Source organism: Hyla sarda, chromosome 6, assembly GCF_029499605.1.
Source record: "Hyla sarda isolate aHylSar1 chromosome 6, aHylSar1.hap1, whole genome shotgun sequence".
NCBI classification, from domain to species: domain Eukaryota; kingdom Metazoa; phylum Chordata; class Amphibia; order Anura; family Hylidae; genus Hyla; species Hyla sarda.
This window is the reverse complement of record NC_079194.1, coordinates 38,379,946-38,403,924: the sequence shown is the minus strand read 5'-3', so window position 1 is coordinate 38,403,924 and position 23,979 is coordinate 38,379,946. Positions and strand designations below refer to the sequence as shown.

The 23,979-nt window shown below is 46.0% G+C and overlaps 1 protein-coding gene across 1 annotated transcript in view; it reads left to right on the top strand.

The window, feature by feature from the left end:
* The window catches only part of LOC130275494 (coagulation factor XIII B chain-like), a 429,154-nt gene that overhangs the window by 188,095 nt on the left and 217,080 nt on the right, over positions 1 to 23,979 (top strand). Inside the window, exon 4 of the mRNA XM_056523540.1 lies at positions 2,236 to 2,433. Coding sequence (XP_056379515.1) covers positions 2,236 to 2,433 — 198 coding nt within the window. The remainder of the gene's footprint in view (positions 1 to 2,235; positions 2,434 to 23,979) is intronic.

The window sequence follows — 23,979 nt, the reverse complement described above, 5'->3', positions numbered from 1 at the left end:
GATTGCGGTGTGTTCCTGACTAGCTGACAGCGTGGTAGCACCGGTGAGACGCTACCGGCCGGAGCAGATGTCCCTGTACATATACCCGCTGGGACTCCCCGGACACCGTGTTTATCTTGGATCTCGCCATTAGGACATCTTCCATTATTCCCCGGAACTCTACCACTGCGGAATAACTGGTAATTTCCAGGACCGTGAACAAGAGTGACAGGAACCAGGTACCCCGTAGGGAGGAAAAAGAGCTAGTATTGCTACATCTTACATGTGGATATTTGTATTGCGGTTATTGAACTAATAGGACTCTCCTGAGTAGTGAACCTGAGAGTATAATACATATTGGGGAGTATGAGCGATGTTCAGTCTATATCCGCTAATCAGTCTGTGTTTAATTGATGCTGGCACAGTATTTACAGACAGTTCCTGAGGTTCCATATGTTTAATTACGTGGTGGTGCCTTAATACCATTCAAACATACGGAGTGTGGAATAGCGGACGATACAAGTACTATCTACATATTAATTTATAACATTGATTTCTATTACAGTGTACACAGTGAGCACTGTCCCGAAGTATACTTCACTAGCGCTAATCAACAGTAACTACGTGCCCGCTAGTTTGTATCATAAGAAGTTACAACATCGGCAAAGAATAAGTGTAACTATCACAGGACGTTTTCAATGTGAGTCCTATCTATATCAACTGTGCATACATTACTAACTGTGTGTGAACTCATCTAAGGACTCCATCTATACATTATATTTTGTTTCTGATTATCATCAATATCTTTATTTCTAAAGGAGACCTCCACCCAAAAAAAACAAATTTTCACTGCATCAGAATAAAATCAACCTTATCTTTTTATCCTCCAGTGTCCCCTTTTTTTCAGTAAGTACCTCAACCCACCTGTTATATTTCTCTTGTCGGTGCGCCAATACACATATTTATTTTTCAATTAATTTACAAATCGGTTTAACTTTCTGAAGCCAGTTGATAAATATAAAAAAGTTTTTTTCCAGGAATACCCCTTTAAGACTAGACCTGGAAGGAAAGTCTAAGGCTGGGTGTACATATATCCAGTATCTGACTCTAAAATTCACTACAACTGAAGACAAAGGCCCTGATTTACTATTGTAAACCCGACCTGTGTTTGTCGGGTTGTGCTCCAGATTCTGGTACATTGAAAAAAAAAATTGAAAAAAAAGGACCAACTCTCCATTTTATTGAAAAAAATCTGAAAAAGTGGCAGGACGTTTGGGGGAGTAGGCGTGGCCGCTAAAAAGAGGCATGCCCCTGACATTTTCACAAAAATATCAACATATTTACTAAAGTTTCCACTGAAAATGTGGTGGATTTGAGCTGAGGAAAACCCCACAGAACAGAGGATGTGTAAAAAAAAAATGCAAAATGTAGGGAAACATTAGTAAATACTGTGGAAATTTTTTTTAGGAAATTAAAGCCCACAAAGAAAACTACACAACACTCTTAGTAAATCTGGGCCATAGTGCATCAGTTGGCCTCAGCTGTTCTGTAATGAAGAAAACTATGTCCCTGTAGCAGAATGTGACCCTCCGCACAGGGACATTGTTTTCTGCTTTAAAGCCCGCTCCTTGTCTCTCCATCACCGCTATTCTTTCTCAGGGGGACTTGGACACATTTTCACAGTTTCTCCTTATATCTCCCGACCGCTTAGACAGACTGTGGAGCGCTTCAAAGCCTCTCTCCCACCCGTCCTCACATCTATTACCTTCCCACACCGCCCATCTACATCCGCTCGCTACCAGTTGCTAGACTACAACTCCCACAACATGCCCTTACAGTGAGGACATGCTGGGGGTTGTAGTCTTGCATCAGCTAGCAGAAGGATAGCAGATATGTGGCGCTGGTGGATGGGAGAAAGGCTGGGAGATGTGAGGAAAAACGGTGTCCCTGTCCCCCTGAGAGAGGGTAGCGGAATGGAGTGAGAGGGAGCGGGCTGTAAAGCAGAAAACAATGTCCCTGTGTGGAGGGTCACATTCTGCTATAGGGACACAGTTTTCTTCATTACACCAGCTTTCCAGAAGGTAAGTGTATAAATCATCTCACTTATTTTACAGTGGTACAATGGTGGAACAGGAGGAAACTTATGTTGTTGCATATATTTTACTTGACTTATTGAATTATTGACTAGAATCAGATAGGATATAATTTTGATGAATATAATAAATAGAGTAAAAAAAAATTCCATTTCTGTTTCAGAGCCATGTACTGCAAAGGAAAAGGACATGAGAGACAATAATATAAGGACAAAGTGGAGACAGGATGCAAAGCTTTACAGTGAACATGGTGACTTGATAGAATTTATTTGCCAATCTGGATATGAAGCTCCTCCTGGCACTCAGATGAAAGTTACTTGTGATCAAGGAAAACTGGAATATCCAAAATGCTTTAAATTAGGTAAGTGTCAATACACAGTGTTTTGGAAATTTTAACTGCATAACTCAATTATGAAATATGGTCATACAAATTATTAATTATGACAATTAAAAACATGAAAACTATCAAAAATTATCAAAATTATGACCTTGTAAATTGCATACATAATCGATACAATTCACATCTGAGCCAACTATTTCCTTAGATATTAAGTTATTTTTGACAAGATGATGTTAACGTTAAGGAGGCAGTTTTCTAATATAACACAATAATACAAAGGTATTATTAAAATATGCAGATTTATTGGTTATAGATAATAAATATTAATGAGTACTAAACGCATAGATAGAAATGAATATCGATTAGATATTATTATATCAACAGTAGAACAACACAAATCAATAGTTAATAACTGTTATGATACAACAAAAGTTACTATGTTAGATAGACATCATATACAGATAGTAGGAATATACTCTGCAAGAGGAAACCTCACGATATCAAGATGGGCAATATCTAATTTCTAGACATATAAATACACTCCGCCCTCTTCTAACTACTATACATCACATGACTTCAATAATGGGCAATTCCATCTAAGGATGTACATGGAAGAGATGCGGCAGGCACCTTCCCCAGACATTCCCAAACTATGGATTTATATCTCTTAGGCTAGGTTTCCACTTGGTTTTTTTTTCTGGCAGTTTTTGGAAAACTGCCACTGCAGTTTTTGAGCCAAAGTCAGAAGTGGATCCATAAGGGAGGAGAAGTGTAAGTCCTTCCTTTATATTTCCCATTCTTTTTGAATACATTTCTGGCTTTGGCTCAAAAACTGCAGTGACAGTTTTCCAAAAACTGCCAGAAAAAAAAAACAAGTGGAAACCTAGCCTTACACAGATGTGTGAAGTGCCCCTGTCCATACTAAAAATTAATGTTAGAACATATTCATGGCACAACTTTGGACGAGAGGTCACAGTTCACACCTGCAATATCCACAGATGCCAATGACTGCAACGCTCTTCAATCAGACTAATATGTTACAATGTCTAATCTAGTATAACTGTGCAGTGTGGGATAGAATATAATATGTATGTCACTTAACAATATTCAATTGTGTGTAGGACCCTACCATATGTCCTTAATAGTTTATCTTACAATTAGAGAAGTATTGTTCAGTACAGTGGGAATCAAACGTTTGGGCATCCCAGGTAAAAAATTGTATTAATGTGCATAAAGAAGCCAAGGAAAGATGGAAAAATCTCCAAAAGGCATCAAATTACAGATTAGACATTCTTATAATATGTCAACAAAAGTTAGATTTTTTTATTTTATTTTATTTTTTTTCAAACAAAACATCTTACAATGATATCTAGCAGTAGGGTTCAACTCATTCCGCAAATCAAATCAAATTACAATGAAATCAACCAATAGAGTTCATCTACTTCACCTAGAGCTATATTCCCCTTTCCTGTATCTCCCATCTCAATTCTAGAGTCCCGTACCTACGAGGATAAGCTATGGGTAGAAGAGGAAGGTGAGAGAAGTCAAAAAAGAACCTATAAGAAAGAAAAGTAGCAAAGGATAAAAAAGAAAAGAGAGGGATAGAGATTTTAATGTACTGGATCAGCCTGTTCTTCATATAACATTTGTTTTCTGAGTATCCAAGCGTGCCTCTACTTACTCACTTATACCCCTTTTTATTTTTATTTTTTTATTTAACCCTCCTATGTTGTTAGTCTATCCATAAATTGGCCCCATTTCCCCCATAAGTTCAAACATTTCGGAATTTGGAGTTGAGCTGCTGCTATAGACTGTTCCATGAGATAGTTATTGTTTACTTTGTTTATTATATGGTATATGTTCAGGACTTCTACCTTTTTCCACAGTGTAGCTATCTTTACTTTAACTACTGTCAGAATATGTACCATTACGGTTATATCTGCTAAGTGTCTATCTTCTAAACCTAGATTCAATAGTGCAACCTCAGGTCTCCATGGGAGTGTGTTCCCCAATATGATCTGCAGGGTTGTAAATACCTGTTTCCATAAGGGTTTAATGTCTTTGCACCCCCACCATATATGATACAATGTGCAAACCTCTGTTTTGCATCTTCAGCATATATCCGATAACTTCGGGTGCATTTTAGCTAGTATAAATGGTGTCTGATACCATCTAAATAATAGCTTCCTAGCTATCTCCAGGTGGGAAACACATTTAGAGACCTTTATAAGCCAGATATAGCATGCTTCCCACTGTTCAATAGTGAAGCTCATTCCCATATCACTTTCCCATTTTTTACAGGGGGGGGGGGGGGGGTAAATACTCACATCAGGTGCTAGGGCTTCATAAATTTGTGAGATCCCTCTTTGCAATGTTATATCTGAAAAAAACCTTGCCCTATGTGAAGACTTTTTTAATTCTTGCAAAGAATTTATTGACCCAACAAAATGTCGTAGCTGCAGGTACTTAAAAAATTCAGTAAGTGGAATATTACATTTTTCTGTTATAATAGAAAAGGGGAGTAAGCCAGACTGATCTGCAATGTTAGCGTATTTATGGATTCCATTATTTCCCCACAACTTAAAACTAATATTGGGGATTTGATATTGGATTGCCTCCGTTGGCAGATCATATAGTGACATTGGTAAAATTCTCTCCCTGATTTGGGGCAATAGCCACACTCGATTTGTAGCTGTTACTGTAGACAGGTACTGCGTAATTGGTCCTATGGGGCTACATGCTGTCCACAATAAAGCTTCCAAGGGGCCCTTGTTAACTGTTATTCTTTCAATTTACACCCATTGTTTTGTTTTGTCCCCCCTCCACCATGCTTGGGCCTGTTCTAACAGGACGGCATAGTAATAATGCTGTAGATTGGGGGCTCCTGCTCCCCCTCTATTAATTGGTAGGGATAAGAATTTTAGCAGCTATTCTTGGCTTTTTACCTTTCCAGATAAAATGTGATATCAGCCTTTGTGTTTTAACTATCATTATTTTGGGGATGTTTATTGGCATAAGTATAATAAGTATAATTTTGACCACTGCGATACGACCCATCCAAGAGGAGGGCACTTTAGAAAATGTACCTATATCACGGCGGAGGGAACTTACTTATATACATATACACAAACCCTCCCTCCCATACACTTATTTTTTACAGTTTTTTTTACATTACCCGGCCTGTTCGGGTATACAGTGTGTCCCGTGTGGCCTGTCCGGGTATACAGCACATCCCAGAGTCCCTTTCGGTAGGGCCGCAGTGACGTGTGATGCCCTCCTGCTCTGTGCGGCACCTCCACGCAATGTCAGGGGAGGTCACACTTCTCCCCAGCAACCACAAAGCTCCTGTACAGTTGCCGCAGCTGCAGCTCCTGCCGCGATAATATACAGGGAGCTGCTGCGGCCATTCTCCGCTTTGCGATGACAAATACTACCCCTAGGAGTACGTGTACCACCGGTTGAGAACCCCTGCTATAGGCAACTTACTCCCAGACGAAGCGGGGCGAAACACGATGGAGTGTGAGGTGGGGGAACACTGGAGTAAGTCACGCTATCTTATTTAGTATTATGCTGTGTATGCGCAGCATTTCATGTCTTTGCAGTTTCATAATGAAATTATGTTGTATGGTGTTATGCTGATCATAGATTTGTTATTCATCTAATGCTACTGTGCACCCTTCCTTCATATTTACCTAAGATAAATAATTAATATTTTTATGATTTGTTAAGCAAGAGGTCCAGGCTGGATTACCATTACCCATTTACCCTGACCAGCTTAAATCAATTACCTAGAGATTCTATCTGCACTGACATTTATTCATATTGGGGGGCATTTATCAAGGGATTTAGAGCTTTTTTTGCTTACAAAAGTCACACAAAAATTTGCATTAGCACCTAAGCATTAGCACATATTTTTTGTGTGACTTTTGGCTGTAAGCAAAATGCTACAAAAGAGAGTACGAAAGTAAATTGAATTTTTTACTTTGCAGTGGTCAGGGATTTATCAAGTGGGAAAGTCGCACAAAAAGTTGCAAGCCGTCTAAAACACCATAAATGTAAGCCAGTACGGAGCTGTCTTACAAAACGGCTTTGTGAGCAAATTTTTATTTGTGGTCGTGGCTGGAAGGGCTGTGGAAGTAACCTATGTAAGAAAGGAGGACAATTGTACTTACCGTCCTGAGACTTGAAGCATCGGGAGACCTAGTACATAACCATGGAATAGAAACAGCGGATAAGGTGTGCCCAATTACCGCGACCGTGGGCAAAGAGTCAAGAGTAGGGTGCAACTCTATTTTATTGGTATTATAATGCCAATATCTTAAATACATTAGCCATTTCAGTTGAGGGATCAGGTATGTAACGGTCGAAAAAGCTGGAGTTCCAGTGAGCTAATTTCTTAATGATGTGAGCCGGGACGTGTTTGGAGGCCGCAGAGGCCACTCCGATCCTGAATGAGTATCCTGTGATGACAGTGGGATCATGGCCCAGCATGGTGACTAAGGACCTTACATATTTGATGAATTGGGAGGAGGACAGAGCCCGCCCACCCACCGGGAGGAGAGGACTGTCCGCCGCTTGCCCGGACAGCATGGAGAGGAGATCAGTGAGAGATGAAACCGGGCACCACTGATGTGAGGCAGGGAAGTACCTGATGGACGCTCCCCATCTGCAGGTTTTAGTGGCTAGTAAAGTGAGGGTGAGACCTCGCCCGTTTGCCGATAGTTGGTTCAGGGTCAGCCCGGGTGCTCTGAGGCCAAGGCGCGTGAATTCCCCTGGTCTAAGGAACCCATAGAAAGCAAGGTGTATGGCAGCTTTGATGACCGTGCTGAGGTGAAACCCAAAAGGGTGAGTGTCAAGTAAGGAAAACATGGCCCGAAAAAGATCCCCCGTGACCGATGCGCGAGAAGGGAATTTGGGGTGAGACAGGACTGAAATACCTTTGAGTGCTGCTTTAATCGGATGAGCGGAGAGTAGTGAAGAGGCGTGTGGGTGTGAATGAGACCTGTGGTGTTGAAGACCCGTTACGTGTAGTTTGATGGTGCTCTGAGACAGGTGTAAAGAAGAATGGCAAAAGCCAACAAAAGCTAGGGCAGAGTGTATGGTGATTGTGGGGGAAAGTCCTAGGTTGTGCATGAAAGAGGTGAAGACTGCCAAGACGGCTTCATAGGCCCGGATAGTGCTGGGAGCTAGAGACTTCCTGATTAGGGTATTGGCTACGGTGATGTATCCGGCTAGTCCGTCAGTAGTTGTTGAAATGGAGGCACCGGGACGCCGACCCAGTCTGCATCTGGCTGCACTTGAAAAAATACACTGAATTTAGCCCGAGAGAGTGCATCGGCGACCAAATTCTTCTTACCTTCTATATGTTCCACCAAATAATGAAAATTGGGCTGGAGATACAGTAAAATGATCCTCCTAACAAAGTGCATTATGTGGGGAGATCTGGAGCGTCCTTTGTTGAGAATTTCGACTGTGGCGGCATTGTCTCACAGAAACCGAACTGTGGAATTGGCCCAGGAATGCCCCCAGACAGCAGCGGCGGGTACAATGGGGTATGTTTCGAACAGAGCTGAAGTTTCTCTAAGGTCAGGAATGTGAAGGATCTCTGACGGCCAGGGGCCGGCCAACCATTTTCTCCCGTGAATGGCCGCGAAGCCAACCGCTGAGGCATCAGACACTATTGTTGGGGACATTTCCGATACTTAAGGGACGAAAAACGAGACCCCATTCCAGCTCTCCAAGAAGTGATCCCACATGAGTAAGTCCGCCATCTCCTCGTTGTTGACACGTATGATGTGCCTTTGACCCGAGACTGAGGGGAGAAGGTCCAAGAGTCTGGATATGAAGGCTCTCCCCTGAGGGATGATCCTCATGGCGAAAGCCATCATGCCCAGGAGGCTCTGTAGTTCAACCATGGTCACCGTGCGACTTCTGCATAGTTTGTGTATCACCTCTCTGGTTCTGGCTGGTTACTCCTGAGGAAGTCTAGCCTGCATGCTCACCGTATCTAGGATAATGCCTAAAAACACCAGCTATCTGACGGGGCCCTCAGTCTTGTGAGGTGAAACTGGGACCCCGATTTCTTTGAATAAAGACAGTAGAGAAGTGAGATTGTAGGGAGAGAGATCGGGACATTCGAGCAGTAAGAAGTCATCCAGATAGTGTATGGTATGTTGGCAGTTGGCGACGTTCTGCAGCGCCCAATGCAATGCTGTGGCTAGCTGGTCAAAGAGCCAGGGGCTGCTCTTGGCCCCGAATGTGAGCTTAACTGCAAAATAGTACTTGTTCAGCCATTTGACTCCGTGCCATTGCCAGAGGTCTTGTCTGAGGGGAGTAGTTTGAAAGTGTTGGATATGTCTGCCTTAGACAGCCAGGTGTTTCTCCCTAACTGTAAGATGATCTGTATGTCCCGGTCAATTGAAGCATATTTCATGGAAAACTCGTCGGACGGGATTAACACATTGATGCTAGGGATGACGGAGGAGTAGGGAGCTGAGAGATCGTATATTAACCTCCTTTTATTCGAAAATTTGCCTGTGGCAAGCCCCAGTGGGCTGACTCTCCAACATGAAAAGGGGGCACCTCGTAGGGCCCTATCATGAATCCTTTGGCCAGTTCGGTTTGGATTAAACTGGTTACAATAAGAGATGAGCGAACTTTTCAAAAATTTGATTCGGACGATTCGCCGAATTTTCCCGAAAAGTTTGTTTCGATCTGAATTTATCCACGGCGAATCGATGTTAAAAAAGGCTATTTCTAGCCTACATACAGCCTCTATAGGGGTATAGAACACTTTGCTGTGTCGTAAAACGCATATGGAGTGTGCTGGGGTAGTGAAATAATACTGTTATTCAGAATAGCATGCAGATTCCCGGCATCGCTCTTAGAATCACTGCGGCACAGCAGCACAATGACAGAGCCTGGTGGTGGCATCAGCGTCAGGAGACCATATAGTGACTGAATGACATAGCGTGGACATAGCGTGGCAAGAGGAGACCATTTATTGGCTAAATGGCACAGCGTGGAGTTGGCTGATGCACTAGTACACTACACACCAGGGCTTCACAACCACCCCCCCCCCCCCAAAAAAAAAAAAAAAACAACACAATATATTACATTTTTGTCAAAGATTTCTCATTGGTAGCACCCGCTATCCAAAAATTAGAAATTTCCAGAACCAGGCCCCACCCCTGTGGCATCAGTAACCCATATATTGCCTGAAGGACACAGCCTGGAGTTGGCTGATGCATCAGTACACACCCGGGCTTCACAATCCCCTCCAAAAAACAACAACATTTTAGAAATATTTTCAAGAAATACCTTTGTGTAAGAACAAGCACATATCCAACAGTTCACAAGACTCTACAATGCAGGACGATGGACCACCCAAAGACATTCTTCTCAAAAATAATAAACCACACAATGTTTGAAATTTTTTTTTACAAAAACTAATTCAATATGTGTGTAAGCGCATCTGTCTCCAAAAGATCAGATCACCAAAGGACTTTTTTCGCCCAAAATGATGAAGCAGAGTTAATCCCTGTCCGTATTTTATATATTTTTTTTATTTTCATTAAAAAATCACACGCAACAAGCGTTCCGTTGTGTAACGATTAGCATTCTGGAAAATAAAATTTTATTACTGATAAAATTATCAGTAAATAAAAAAAAAAAAAAACACTACCCAAGAGTGTTTAATTACCCCATACATTGCACCAGGAGCAGTCAAGAGTAAACCTCAGCAGTACCCAAGAGGCTTTAATAACCCCCTACCTTTGCACGATCAATTGCGAGATCGAGCAATACCAGGTGTGTTATGCCATCTGATTTCCGGAGCCGCAGGCATGCTCCACTGAACAGATTAGCGTGTCTCTATCTTTCATCAACCGGTGCTGGTAACCCGCTAACTCCCGGAAAGGTAAGCTGCCGCGAAGCAGGTGGTCTCCCCCGCTCACGTTTGGCTCCAGAATTTCCACTACTGCCACACCACGCTGACTGCCAACCGTGCTACCGCCTTGCTGACTCAAGTGCAACCTGCAACTCTCTTCTCCCGATGATGAACCCCCTTCTCCTGAGATCGAGCAATAACAGGTGTGTTATGCCCTCAGATGTCCGGGGCTGCAGGCGCGCTCCACTGAACGGATTATGGTGTGTCCATCTTTTTTTGCAGCACCCGCAATCCAATAATTTTAAATTCCCAGACCCAGGCCCCACCTCTGCGGCATCAGGAACCCATTTATTACCTGAAGGACAAAGCCTGGAGTTGGCTGATGCACCAGTACACATAGGGCTTCACAATCCGCCCCAAAATCAACAAAATTGCATAATTTTTTTTTTTTTTTAATTTACAACTTTGTGTAAGCACAAGCGAATATCCAACATTTCAGAAGACTCTATAAGGCAGGACGGTGGACCACCCAAAGACTTTCTTCTCAAAAATAATGAACCACACAATTGTTGAATAAAAAAAAAATGAAATTTATAGACCCAGGCCCCACCTCAGCTGCATCAGTAACCCATAGGTTGCCTGAAAGACACAGCCTGGAGTTGGCTGATGCACAAGTACACACCCGGGCTTCACAATCGACCCCAAAAAAACACAATTTTTTTTTTAAATTGTCTGACAAAATACCTTTTTGTTAAAACAAGCGCATATACAGCAGTTCAGAAGACTCTATAATGCAGGACGGTGGACCACCCAAAGACATTATTCTATAATATAATAAACCACACAATATGTTAAATTTTTTTAAATAATTGAAATTCCAAGACCAAGGCCCCACCTCTGCTGCATCAGTAACCCATATATTGCCTAACGGACACAGACTGGAGTTGACTGATGCACGAGTACACACTACACACCCATCACCCGGGCTTCACAATCCACCCCAAAAAAAACGCAACATTTTTTTGAAATTGTCTGACAAAATACCTTTTTGTTAAAACAAGCGCATATACAGCAGTTTAGAAGACTCTATAATGCAGGACGGCGGACAACCCAAAGACATTCTTCTATAATATAATAAACCACACAATATGTTAAATTTTTTTAAATAATTGAAATTCCAAGACCAAGGCCCCACCTCTGCTGCATCAGTAACCCATATATTGCCTAAAGGACACAGACTGGAGTTGACTGATGCACGAGTACACACTACACACCCATCACCCGGGCTTCACAATCCACCCCAAAAAATCGCAAAATTTTATCGAAATTGTCGGACAAAATACCTTTTTTTTAAAAAAACAAGCGCATATACAGCAGTTCAGAAGACTCTATAATGCAGGATGGTGGACCACCCAAAGACATTCTTCTCAAAAGTAATAAACCACACAATGTTTGAAATTTGGATTAAAAAAATTACTACATGTGTGTAAGTGCATCTGCCTCCAAAAAATCAGATGGCAAAAGGATTCTATTTGCCAAAAATGATTAAGCAGAGTTAATCCCTCTCCATCTATTTATTTATTCATTAAAAAAAATCACACGCAACAAGCGTTCCGTTGTGTAACGGTTAGCATTCAGCAAAATTCTATTTTATGACTGATAAAATTACCAGTAAATTTAACAATAACACTACCCAAGAGTGTTTAATTACCCCATACATTGCACCAGGAGCAGTCAGGAGTAGGCCTCAGCAGTATCCAAGAGGCTTTAATAACCCCTTACCTTGCCCGATCAATTGCGAGATCGAGCAATAACAGTTGTGTTATGCCTCAGATGTCCTGGGCCGCACTAGCGCTCCACTGAACTGATTAGCGTCGCTCTATCTTTCAAGGACAGGTACGTGTTGCACGCTGAAACCAGTTTGTGATAGGGATCGGTGATTGCAATTATTTAATCTTAAAACGAGGAATTACCAGTAAGTGAGGGTCATAAGCTGCCGTTTATTAAGTCCCTGCCCTTTGTACACACCGCCCGTCGCTATAAGTGATTGGATCAGTTAGTGAGTTGGTTAGTGAGGTCCTCGGATCGGCCAAGGCGGGGTAGGAGAAGGCCCTGGCAGAGCGCCGAGAATTTAACGATCATTGTGAAATTTGCATTAAGCATGTATTTAGCTACTGCTAAACATCCAAAAAATTTAAGGCCCAAGGCAGAGGCATCAGGGAGGCAAGTATTTCCTGAAAGACACAGAATGAGTCTGGAGCATGCATTTGCAGTACCCAAGAGGTTTTAATAACCCCTTACATTTAAAGATCAATGTTTACATTTGCATTAAGCATGTATTTAGCTACTGCTAAACTTCAAAAAATTATAGGCCCAAGGCCTGAGGCACCAGGGAGGCAAGTAGTTTGTAAAAGACACAGAACGAGTCAGGAGCAGTCATTCACAGTACCCAAGAGGGTTTCATAACCCCTTACATTTAAAGATCAATGTTGACATTTGCATTAAGCATGTATTTAGCTACTGCTAAACTTCAAAAAATTATAGGCCCAAAGCCAGAAGCTTCAGTTTTCCCCATATTAGGAGCATAGTTGTCCCCCAGATTAGGCAGCATAAATGTCACCCAGATTAGGAGCATACTTGTCCCCCAGAATAGGCAGCATAGATGTCCCCCAGATAAGGCAGCATAGTTGTCCCCCAATCAGCGCGGGCCGGTCAGAGCCAATCAAAGGGCCATATGTGTCAAGCGGGCCGTACAATCCCCAGGTCTGCCCCAGAGGGTTTCATAACCAACCACAATAGAGAAAATTTGGTTGCAGGAGCATGGTCAATCTACTCAGACCCATCTGTCATTGGTGGCTGGAAATCCTGGCTGATCCATCCCTGATTCATCTTGACAAACGTCAGTCTCTCCACATTTTTAGTGGACAGACGAGATCGCCTTGGGGTGACTATGGCCCCGGCCGCACTAAACACCCGCTCAGATGGCACACTACTGGCCGGGCAGGACAGCTTTTCCATGGCAAACTCCGCTAGTTGCGGCCATAAACAGAGTTTGGGTGCCCAGAAGTCCAGCGGATCTTCAACGGTTGTTGGCAGGGTCATGTCGAGGTAAGCCATCACCTGCTGGTTCAAGTCCAGCTCCATGTCCACCTGCTGCTGATGAGTAGCTTCACTATGCGGCTGAAGGAAGCTACTCATCAGCGACTGTAGACTCAGGCTGCTACTGAATGAGCCGGTACTGCTCCTGCCACCCCTCCCCTCCCCAGCAGCCGTGGCAGTGGAAGGTGAGCGCAGAGGGCCCCCCGAGTCAGACCTGCGAGTGGATGGACCATGTGGCCTATAGGCATCGGCCAACCGACTACGTAGAAGTACCCTGAAGTAGGTCAGTTTGTCCTCCCTCTCAGTGGGTGTAAAAAAGGCTCACATTCTGGGCCGGTAGCGAGGGTCTAATAAGGTGGAGATCCAGAAGTCATCGCGCTGACGAATTTGGACAATTCGGGGGTCACTACGCAAGCAACTCAGCATGCATCGTGCCATTTGTGACAGTGACTCACTGGGACTACCTGCCTCCATCTCCACTGCATACTGCCACGGTGTGTCTGGGTCCTCTGTCTCGCCTCCCTTGTAATAACCCTCCAGCTCCTCTGGCTGCTCCTGTTCCTCCCCTCCTGTTCAATGACCAGAAACACCGGCCATCTCATCCACCGTAAACTGTGCTCCGCTCTGCCCCTCATCATCCTCCTCCAGTTCATCCCCCACAGGACTCATGTAGCCTTCTGATGTAGGCGCAACATCTCCATTGCCGTGACCAGCCATGTTTTCAATAATTTTTTGGAGTAAATGTAGGAGTGGGATTACGTCGTTCATGGCGTAATTCGAGCGTCTAACAAAAAATGTGGCTTCCTCAAAGGGCCTCAGCAAACGGCAGATGTCACGTATGAGCTGCCACTCGTTCACATTTAAGTTACACAGGGGAGTACTCCTATCTGCTTGTATCATCAAAAAATCTGTGACGGCTTTTCTTTGTTCGTATAGTCTGTCCAACATATCGAGGGTGGAATTCCAACGTGTGGCAACGTCACAAATGAGACTATGTTGTGGGATACCGTTCTGACGCTGCAGCTCAAGCAAAGTGTGCTTGGCGGTGTACGAGTGGCTGAAGTGCATGCACAGTTTCCTTGCCATTATCAGGACGTCTTGCAAATGGGGTGAAGACTTGATGAACTTCTTGACAACCAGATTCAACACGTGTGCCATGCAGGGCGAATGGTTCACACTTCCTTGTCGCAGCGCGGCCACAATGTTCTTCCCATTGTCGGTCACCATGGTTCCCATTTCCAGATTTCATGGAGTCAGCCATACTCGGATTTCTTCCCTAATGAACTTCAGCAGTTCCTCCCCTGTGTGACTCCGTTCGCCAAGGCAAACCATGTGAAGAACGGTTTGAAACCGCTGTGCCCTACACACGTGGTACGATGAAGGGCCACCGAGATTTGGATGTGCAGTGGAGGCCGAGGACACGGGGGAGGAGGAGGAGGAGGCGCACACTGTAAAAGGACCAATTGCCTGGGAGCGAGAGCGTGGAGGAGGAAGCGGTGTGACCTGTCCAAGTTGCTGCTGTGGCTGTGCAGGAACAACATTTACCCAGTGGGCCGTAAAAGACATGTATTGTCCCTACCCGTAGTTACAGCTCCACACGTCGGCGCTGCCGTGCACTTTTGAACACACAGACAGGCTCAAAAACTGGCTCACCTTCTCTTCTACAAACTTATGCAGGGCTGGTACTGCCTTCTTCGCAAAGAAATGACGGCTTGGGACTCTCCACCTCGTCTCGGCACAAGCCATCAATTCCCTGAAAGCTGCAGAGTCCACCAGTTGGAAAGGGAGGGACTGTAACACCAGCAACTTGGACAGGAGCACATTCAACTTCTGCGCAGTTGGATGAGTGGGTGCATACTGTTGTCTCTTGGACATGGCATCGCCGATCGATTGTTGGCGGAATGCCTGACTACGAGCGGAGGAAGCAGGAGCGCAAGAAGGATGGTTTGACACAATGCTCCCTTCGGCTGAGGTGGTGGAGCCTTGGCTGGATGACGGAGGGAGCGGATGGCCACTGGGTGATGCGGCAGGCTGGACCACTACCTCAGAGCCACGGTTATCCCAGGCCGCTTTATGGTGGTGAATCATGTGTTGACGCAGGGCCGTGGTGCCGAGATTGTGACCCTGGCCACGCTTCACTTTCTGCCCACAGATTTTGCATGTGACTACGCTAAGGTCCTCTGGATTCTTTATGAAGAACAACCACACCACAAAGTAACTGATTTTCCCACCCGTAGTTTGCACTATTTCACTGCTATTGGCGCCGTCTCCAGGAACCCCTGTTCCACTACCTCCCTGAATGGTAGCTTGCCGCGAAGCAGGTGGTCTCCCCCTGGCACGTTTGGCTCCTGAATTTCCACTACTGCCACCACCACGCTGATTGCCAACCGTGCTACCGCCTTGCTGCCTCATAGACAAAGAGCAAATCTCTTCTCCTGATGATGATGAAGCCCCGGATTCTGCACCCGGCTCCCAATTGCGATCGGCTTCATCATCATCAAAAGATGTGTGCACGTCACTGATGTCCCCCTCGTGTTCCACAACAGTGTCTGCCTCAGGACCCTGAGCAATTGAAACACTGCCTCCCACGTCAATCTCCGCATCACTACTTGGCCGCCTTGCGGAGCAAGGGACGCATGTCTCCTCACATTCTTGGCTGCCCATTAGATGCTGACTGTCCTCTATTACATCGTCCTCGCTAAATAGTGGAGCTGAACCCAAAGCATGAGATACTTCTTTGGAAGAGGGAACAGCATAGGACAAAGGCAGTAGGATTACAGGGACTGCTCTCGGACCATGCCAACTGAGGGTTGTGTCTTAGGAACCCACGACTCTTGACTGGGGTTGTCAGATGTCGCTTGTGATGATGGGGATGAGTGTGCAAACCAATTGATGAGGAGAGATGGGTCGGCGACACGACCGCTGGGTGTTAACGGGAGCTCAGGCCTATTGCTGCGACTCCTGCTGCCACTCGCCCCAAGTCTGCTGCCAACTCTGCCTGACGTATGTAGGCCTCTGCCCCTTCTCTGTGCACATCCTGGCACTTCCCTGCCTTAAATACTTAGTGCGTCTATGAGGGTATAGAACAGCAGCAGGCAATTACTTACGGCTGTCCTTTCAAAGTATATAGGCCCTAGACAGAATAACAGTTACTAAATAGTACACTCCTTTGTTGTATGTATGCCCTTTGCAATGATGAGCGCACTGTTAAGCGTATTTATACGCAGAAAAAAAAATATTTTTTAGTTGTTAACACCAGCCAGTGTATACTAATGTGTGGAATAGCACTAAATTTAGCATCGAGACAGAAATACAGGTACTAAATAGTACACTACTTGGTTGTATGTATGCCCTTTGCAATGATGAGCGCACTGTTACGCGTATTTTTACGCAGGAAAACCTTTTTTTTCTTTAATACACCGGCAGGTATATAACGTGTGGTATAACACTTAATTTAGCACAGACACAGAAAAAAAGGTAGTATATGGTACGCTATTTGCTTGTATTTAGGCCCTTTGCAATGATAAGGCCACTGTTAAGCGTATTTTTACTCAGGAAAACCTTTTTTTTTCTTTAAAACACCGGCAGGTGTATGACGTGGAGTATAAAACAGAAATACAGGTACTAAATAGTACGCTATTTGCTTGTATGTAGGCCCTTTGCAATGACAAGGCCACTGTTAAGCGTATTTTTACGCAGGAAAACCTTTTTTTTCTTTAATACAACGGCAGGTGTATAACGTGTGGTAGAACACTTAATTTAGCACAGAGACAGAAAAAAAAAGGTATTATATGGTACGCTATTTGCTTGTATGTAGGCCCTTTGCAATAATAATGCCACTGAAAAAGCGTATTTGTACTCAAGAAAAACTTTTTTTTCTTTAATACACCGGCAGGTGTATAACGTGTGGTATAACACTGAATTTAGCACAGAGACAGAAAAAAGGTAGTATATGGTATGCTATTTGCTTGTATTTAGGCCCTTTGCAATGATAAGGCCACTGTAAAGCGTATTTGTACTCAGGAAAAAAAACATTTTTCTTTAATACACCGGCAGGTGAATAACGTGTGGTATAACAGGTGAAAAATGGTAAAAAGGCACTAAAGTCCACACTAATATGACTTATTTCTGAACAGCAGCAGGACCCAACAGTGCAGCACCACCCAAAAAAAAATCCAGGGATTAAACCCTAAATTGCACTCTGTCACACAATTCTGAGCATCAGGAGATTTGTGGAGAAAAAGAAGCTCAATAGAGCTGAAAAATGAGGAGATAAGATGCTTCAGAAAGTTCAGGCAGCTTGGAGATCTGTATGAGGCAGCTGACAGCTATCTGCCCCTCTCTGCTGCAATGCTCAATAACGTGAATAGGAGGTTTAGCTATCAATGATCCTTCTCAGTGTGAACAGCACAGCACTCTGCACTCCTGCCTTTCCCTAATGCTGATGTGACTAGCAGTTGCAGTGTAACGCTGTGGTATGAGCTATTCACACACACGCAGTCCCGTCCTCTCCATCTGAGTGCATAGATTAAATGAAGAGAGGCAAGATGGCCGCCGAATATATAGGGGCTGTGACCTCACAGGGGTCAGTGAACACTGATAGGCTGCATCTCACATGTGGTTCAGGGTCAGCCTGCCTACCTTTATTCCCGCCGCTGTTTCCTGCCCTCCCATAATCCCCTGTCCCATGTACTCACATGTGGATCTGCCATCTTAGCTCTACAATAGCCTTTAACGCTGTAAAATGGAGTTTAATGAAGCGATTCGTGCGATAGAATTGCGGCGATATTCGTATTCGTTGCGAATCAAATTTTTCATGAAATTCGTAACGAATTCGGGTTCGTCAAGTTCCATTCGCTCATCTCTAGTTACAATCTCTGGCTCAGAAAGGGCTGATGACAGATTACAACATTCGTACGTACATTGTGGCAGAGCGACCAAACCTGTATGGAACCCGTCTCAGAAACCCGCAACCAACCATCTGACCCAGTCAGGCTCAGGCTGACTAGCTAGGACCCGGGCGAGGACCTGGGCCTGTACCACGCCTAGTCACGTCTGAGGACCCTTCTGGGAGCAGATAGAGCTGGGGTGAGCCCTAAAACAGTTGAAGCATACATGAAGTAGTCTACAATTGCTGTACACGCAGAAGGAAAGATAAAAATTATTACAGATCTGGGTCTTGCCCAGGTACCTCACTGGTCTACCCAGCCTGTCTAATGAAGCCATGTTCCTCGGAGCCGGAGGGGTAAAGGTGTTCAGGCTCCTTCTGGTGCTGGGTTCCCCCAGGTTGCTGACCTGAGGGCACCAGCTGGAAGAATGCGTGGTCACCCTGCACGCGGTGCAGGAGGGGGCTTTCAGACCAGCGAAATGTTCGCAGTACAATTCTGTGTCTATCTCCCCCCAGTTGGTGACATAGCCGAACTGCGCGTAGGCGGCTGCTGCCTTGGCTGCAAACGATTTATGATACTCGTAAAACGTGGTACCCCCGTATTTGTGCTCCATCTGTACTACTCTATGCAAGTACAAATCTAACTCCTCCCTGCGGCCAGGGCTGACTGAACAGACCACGTCCCTAAAAAGCCCAAAAGCGAGCACAAATTCAGTGACACTCAATTTCCTGCTGAGCCTAGCGTCCTTGCTTTTGAATGTGACCGCTAGTTCCCCGCAGGCAACAGTCTTGGTATCATGTAAGTCCGTGGTGGCAATTAGAAGAGAGGCGAGGTTGACCTCCTTGCCCTCAAGAATGTCCTTTTTTATGGCTGCTGGGATAAAATGCGTGGGTGTGATGTTCGGTGGAGATTGTGGCATACCTGAAGGCATAGCCTGAGAGGTAGAAACCGTGGGTGGCGCTGCGGCCGAGACTGCTTCGCCGCTCCTGGAGAGTACCATTAGGTCTAGCCTAGCCTGGAAGCCTGATACCAAAGTAAGTACCTCTGTCATCATCGTGTGGAGCTGAGACAGGGAGGCGCTCGAGACTTGATCCTGCGCGGCTACCTGACTGCCCCGGGGGGCTTGGTCAGCATTCAGCAAGTTGAATAACTCGCCCTTCCTTGCTGAGGCCGGAAAGGGGATGACCCTCCTTCTCAGTTCTTCCATCAGCCTGGGGATGGTCCAGGACCTGTACGAGGGCATGCTGCCTCGGTCAGAGGCCCTGGCGGGGGTCTCTGGAACGGAGAGAGTTTCCTCGATATCTGCAGGCTGCGACATGCCGCTGGCAACCTGTTCGGGCCATGGAAGGGTGCCGGTAAAAACAAAATGACTAATGAGAATTTCCCTTCCATTTGTTTTTTGTTTATTTTCTAAGACTTCCGAAGTAGTCCTAACTACTGGATGGAAACTGACCTGCTGAAAGTCCTGAGCTGTTTCTAAACACCGGGAGCCCCGACAGCACGGCACGGCTTTCAAGCTGCGGATATTATATGGAACAATTAGCTTGCTCTATGAATGTGAGTGAACGGAGGGTGTGACATGGAGATGGTGTGTAACAGTAACTGAGGCTATGTGTATGCTGTTGCGCTGAAGATGAGTCAGAACAGCATACAAAGAGGACCCCACTGAAGACGTGTCAGATACAGGTGATCCTCTGCCTATGAGTAGTGTGCTATTGCTCTGAAGATGAGTCAGAAACAACAAGTGCGTCAAGCCCCGGCTGAAGGTGATTCAGGCCTGGGGCAAATTGACGAGTGTGTGGCGACGCACGTGGCTCTGATGGCATGTCAGTAGCAGCGTCGTGAGTGGTGGCGTGTGTGCCCTTGGATGGGTGAATGTGTGAATGTGTGTGAAGTGGAAAGGATAGAGGGGGAAACAAATTCTTCCCTCCCTCCCTTTTTTTATTTTATTTTTTTCTTCATAAGTACCTCAAGCTGAAAGCTGTAAGGGACCACTTAAGGGGACACGAACACAACCCGACAACCAATGAGACAACCTGTAGAACAAGCATAAGCAAATGAGACGGCGGCAGGGAGCAATCTGACTGCTGTATCTGCCCTCCCTTATCAACCGCCTGGACGCTGTACGGCATTAATCAGAACACAGTAACGGCATTGGCAGTATACAGTAAGGCATTATGACAAAATAAGTGGCATGGTGATAGCCTGCTCTCACCCCCCCCCCTACACCCCCTCCCTTTGTTGACCGGGACCGGGCTGGCCCCCGCGTCCCCCGCCCTGAGAACCCCTTGGATTTGCATGACATGGAATAATATCAAAAGGGGGAGACCAATTTAATGACGGAGAGCTTGCGTTACCTAGGAGATATCGGTGTGGTCCGGAGGCCCTGGTCCGTGAGTCGCCGCGGCCGTGAGGTGTTGGGGAGCGGTATCTGAGGGGAGGGTCCCGTGTACCATCCCCCCCGTGCAGGGGCAGCCGGAGAGAGGCCGGGGCGGCGGCCATGCCAACCGACCGAGGGCTGCGTCACCAGCGGCGGCGCCGGGAGATGACGTCACGCCCACATGGCCCGGAAGCCCCGCCTCTCCCCCGCTCAGCCAGTGCATGAGGCAGAAGCCGGCGGAAGAAGGCGGGGTGCCAGTCCCGGCTGGAGCGGCAGCAGCCTGACTGAACCGGGGAGGTCCCCCTCCCATGGACCGCCGCGACACCGGGAGAGACGCCGCTGTGCAGAAACCCGACAACGCGGTGTCCCCCCCCGCCCGGCCGATCACTGTCAGTGGCAACCAGGAGAGGACGGAGCCACGCGACCCGCAGGAGTGGTGTCCCCCACCCGGGCAGCGAGCAGGCACAGGTGGGAAACCAGGACAGGGAGGCCGGGTGGCTGGGGCTGCATACAGGAGCGTACTTACCACCCTGGACTGCAAAACCAAGTAGGATAACCGACCACCATGACTAACTCCTCCGGGAACGTATGTCCTAACACGGTATTCTGCTAGAGAGATACCGCCCATGAAACATACGCCCCTACCTGTGGGAGAGGGGTGGTTATATACCCCATGCCACTCCCACAAATGCAGCCAATTAGGCTTTAAACATTTCCAGCTGGCAGACGTGATCACGGCTCCAGCGGGAAATATGATATAACAACTGTACAAAGGAGCCCAGGCTGGCATAACTGTGCATCCGCCCGGGCTCAGTTTGATTCTAACCACGCTACCCTAACATAATGACGGGGACACTGATTTACATCACCCCTTGTCTCCCACCCGCCTGTCGCACATCTCCTGCTGCTACCTGTTGCAAAACTACAACTCCCAGCATGCCCTTACAGTGAGTTGTAGTCTTCAACATACCGCAGAGTTTTTATATCCCCTACTGTAATTTCATATTTCCCGCTGGGTCCCATGATTGGCCGGAATTGAACAGCCTATCACGGGACCCAGCGGGAAATTTGATCTGACAGTAAGGACTAAAAACTCTGAGGCTCCGCTATATGTTAAAATAAGCCCGGGGTGGCATCACTCTGCATCCGCCCGGGTTCTGTCATATAATACACCCTTGGCGCCGTTGTAAGGAGCCAAGGCTGGCCTCACTGCAGCGGCCCGGGTCTCCATCGTAAATTTTCCCCGCAGCGCCGTGGTAAGGAGCCCGGGCTGACATCACTGCAGCCGCCGGGGACTCCTGCAGCTGGGTAGGGAGATGTGTAGGAGCCGTCCTTGCCCTCCCTCAGCACTGCGGTACACGCTGAGAGATGGCAGGGACGGCTCCTGCACATGTCCCGGGCGGCTGCAGAGTTATGTCAGCCCGGGCTCCTTATCACTGCACCGAGGACTTTGCTGTAATTTCAAATTTCCCTCTGGGTTCTGTGTCACGGGACCTGTCCGGAAATATGAAATGACAGTGATTTTCTTATCACCCCCAGCCAGGGAGCGGAGCGCATTAACGCTCGCTTCCCTTGCTTGCATGATTACAACTCCCAGCATGCCCATGCTGGGAGTTGTAGTTGTGGGGCGGGTGACAAGCTTGTCACCTGCCCTCTGCTGCACAACTACAACTCCCAGCATGCCCTTACTGTAAGGCCATGCTGGGGGTTGAGGGGGGGGGGCAGGTGACGAGCTTTTCACCCGTCCCCTGCCCCCCCTACAACTCCCAGCATGGCCTTACAGTAAGGTCATGCCCGAAGTTCTAGTTGTGCGGCAGGGGACGGGTGACAAGCTTGTCACCTGCCCCCCCCCCCCCCTCAACCCCCAGCATGGCCTTACAGTAAGGACATGCTGGGAGTTGTAGTTGTGCGGCACGGGAGATACATTGGCGGATGACAATAAATGTATTAACCTATTTTTCTTTTCTTTTTTGTTTTTTCTTCTCATTTCAGATCCGTGTATCCTGTGGACTACTTCGGATTCGGTTGACTACGTCGATGACCAGCGTTTTTTCCCTCTTCTGTTTAATGTTAATAAAATGGTTAACAAGGGCTTGTGGGGGATTGTTTTTTGGATTTTTTTTTTTTAAACGTGTTGTTTTTTTTTATTATTTACTTTACAGGATTAGTAGTGGAAGCTGTCTAATAGATGGAGTCCATTACTAAGCCTGGGCTTAGCATTAGCCCCAAAAGCAGCTAGGGCTAACCCCCAATTATTACCCCGGTACCCATCGCCACAGGGGTGCTGGGAAGAGCCGGTACCAAGAGGCCCGAAGTGTCAAAAATGGCGCTCCTGGGCCTAGGCGGCAACAGGCTGGCATTATTTAAGCAGGGGAGGGCCAGTAACAATGGTCCTTGCCCACCCTGGTAACGTCAGGCTGTTGCTGCTTGGTTGATATCTGGCTGAAAATAAAAATAGGGGGAACCCTATGCGTTTTTTTTTTTTCATTTTTTTAAATTTAATTATTTATGCAAAAAAAAAAAAGCATAAGGTTCTCCCTATTTTTATTCTCAGCCAAATACGAACCAAGCAGCAACAGCCTGATGTTACCAGGTTGGGCTAGGACCATTATTACTGGCCCTCCCCAGCCTAAATAACACCAGCCTGTTACCGCCTAGGCCCAGGAGAGCCATTTTTGACACTCCTGGCCTGTTGGTACCGGCTCCTCCCGGCACCCCTGTAGCGATGAGTGTTGGGGTAATAATTGGGGGTTAGCGCTAGCTGTTTTTGCGCCTAACTCTAGGCCCCGGCTTAGAAATGAACTCCGTCTATTAGACAGCTTCCACTACTAAGCCTGTCAAGTAAATAAAAAAATTTAAAAAACACAACATATTTAAAAAAAAAAATATTCCAAAAAAGCACTCCCCCACAAGCCCTCGTTAACCATTTTATTAACATTAAACCCAAAAAAGTTGATCATTGTACTCCTCCGAATCTAAAGTAATCCACAGGTTACACGGATCTGAAATGAGAAGTAAAAAAACAAAAAATGAGTAAGTACATTTAGGGGGAAAAAAAGTGGTAAAAAAATGCAATGTACACACACACACACACACACATATATATATATATATATATATATATATATATATATATATATATATATATGGGGCCGGCCTAAGGGGTGTGCGAGCTGTGCGGTCGCACAGGGCACCATAGCAACAAGGGCGACGGCCGACACAGCTTGAACCAGGTATATGTAATTTGTATTGCCCGATGCCCGACATGCAGTTCCGGGCGCCGGGCAGGTAACTTCTTCAGACATTTAGCC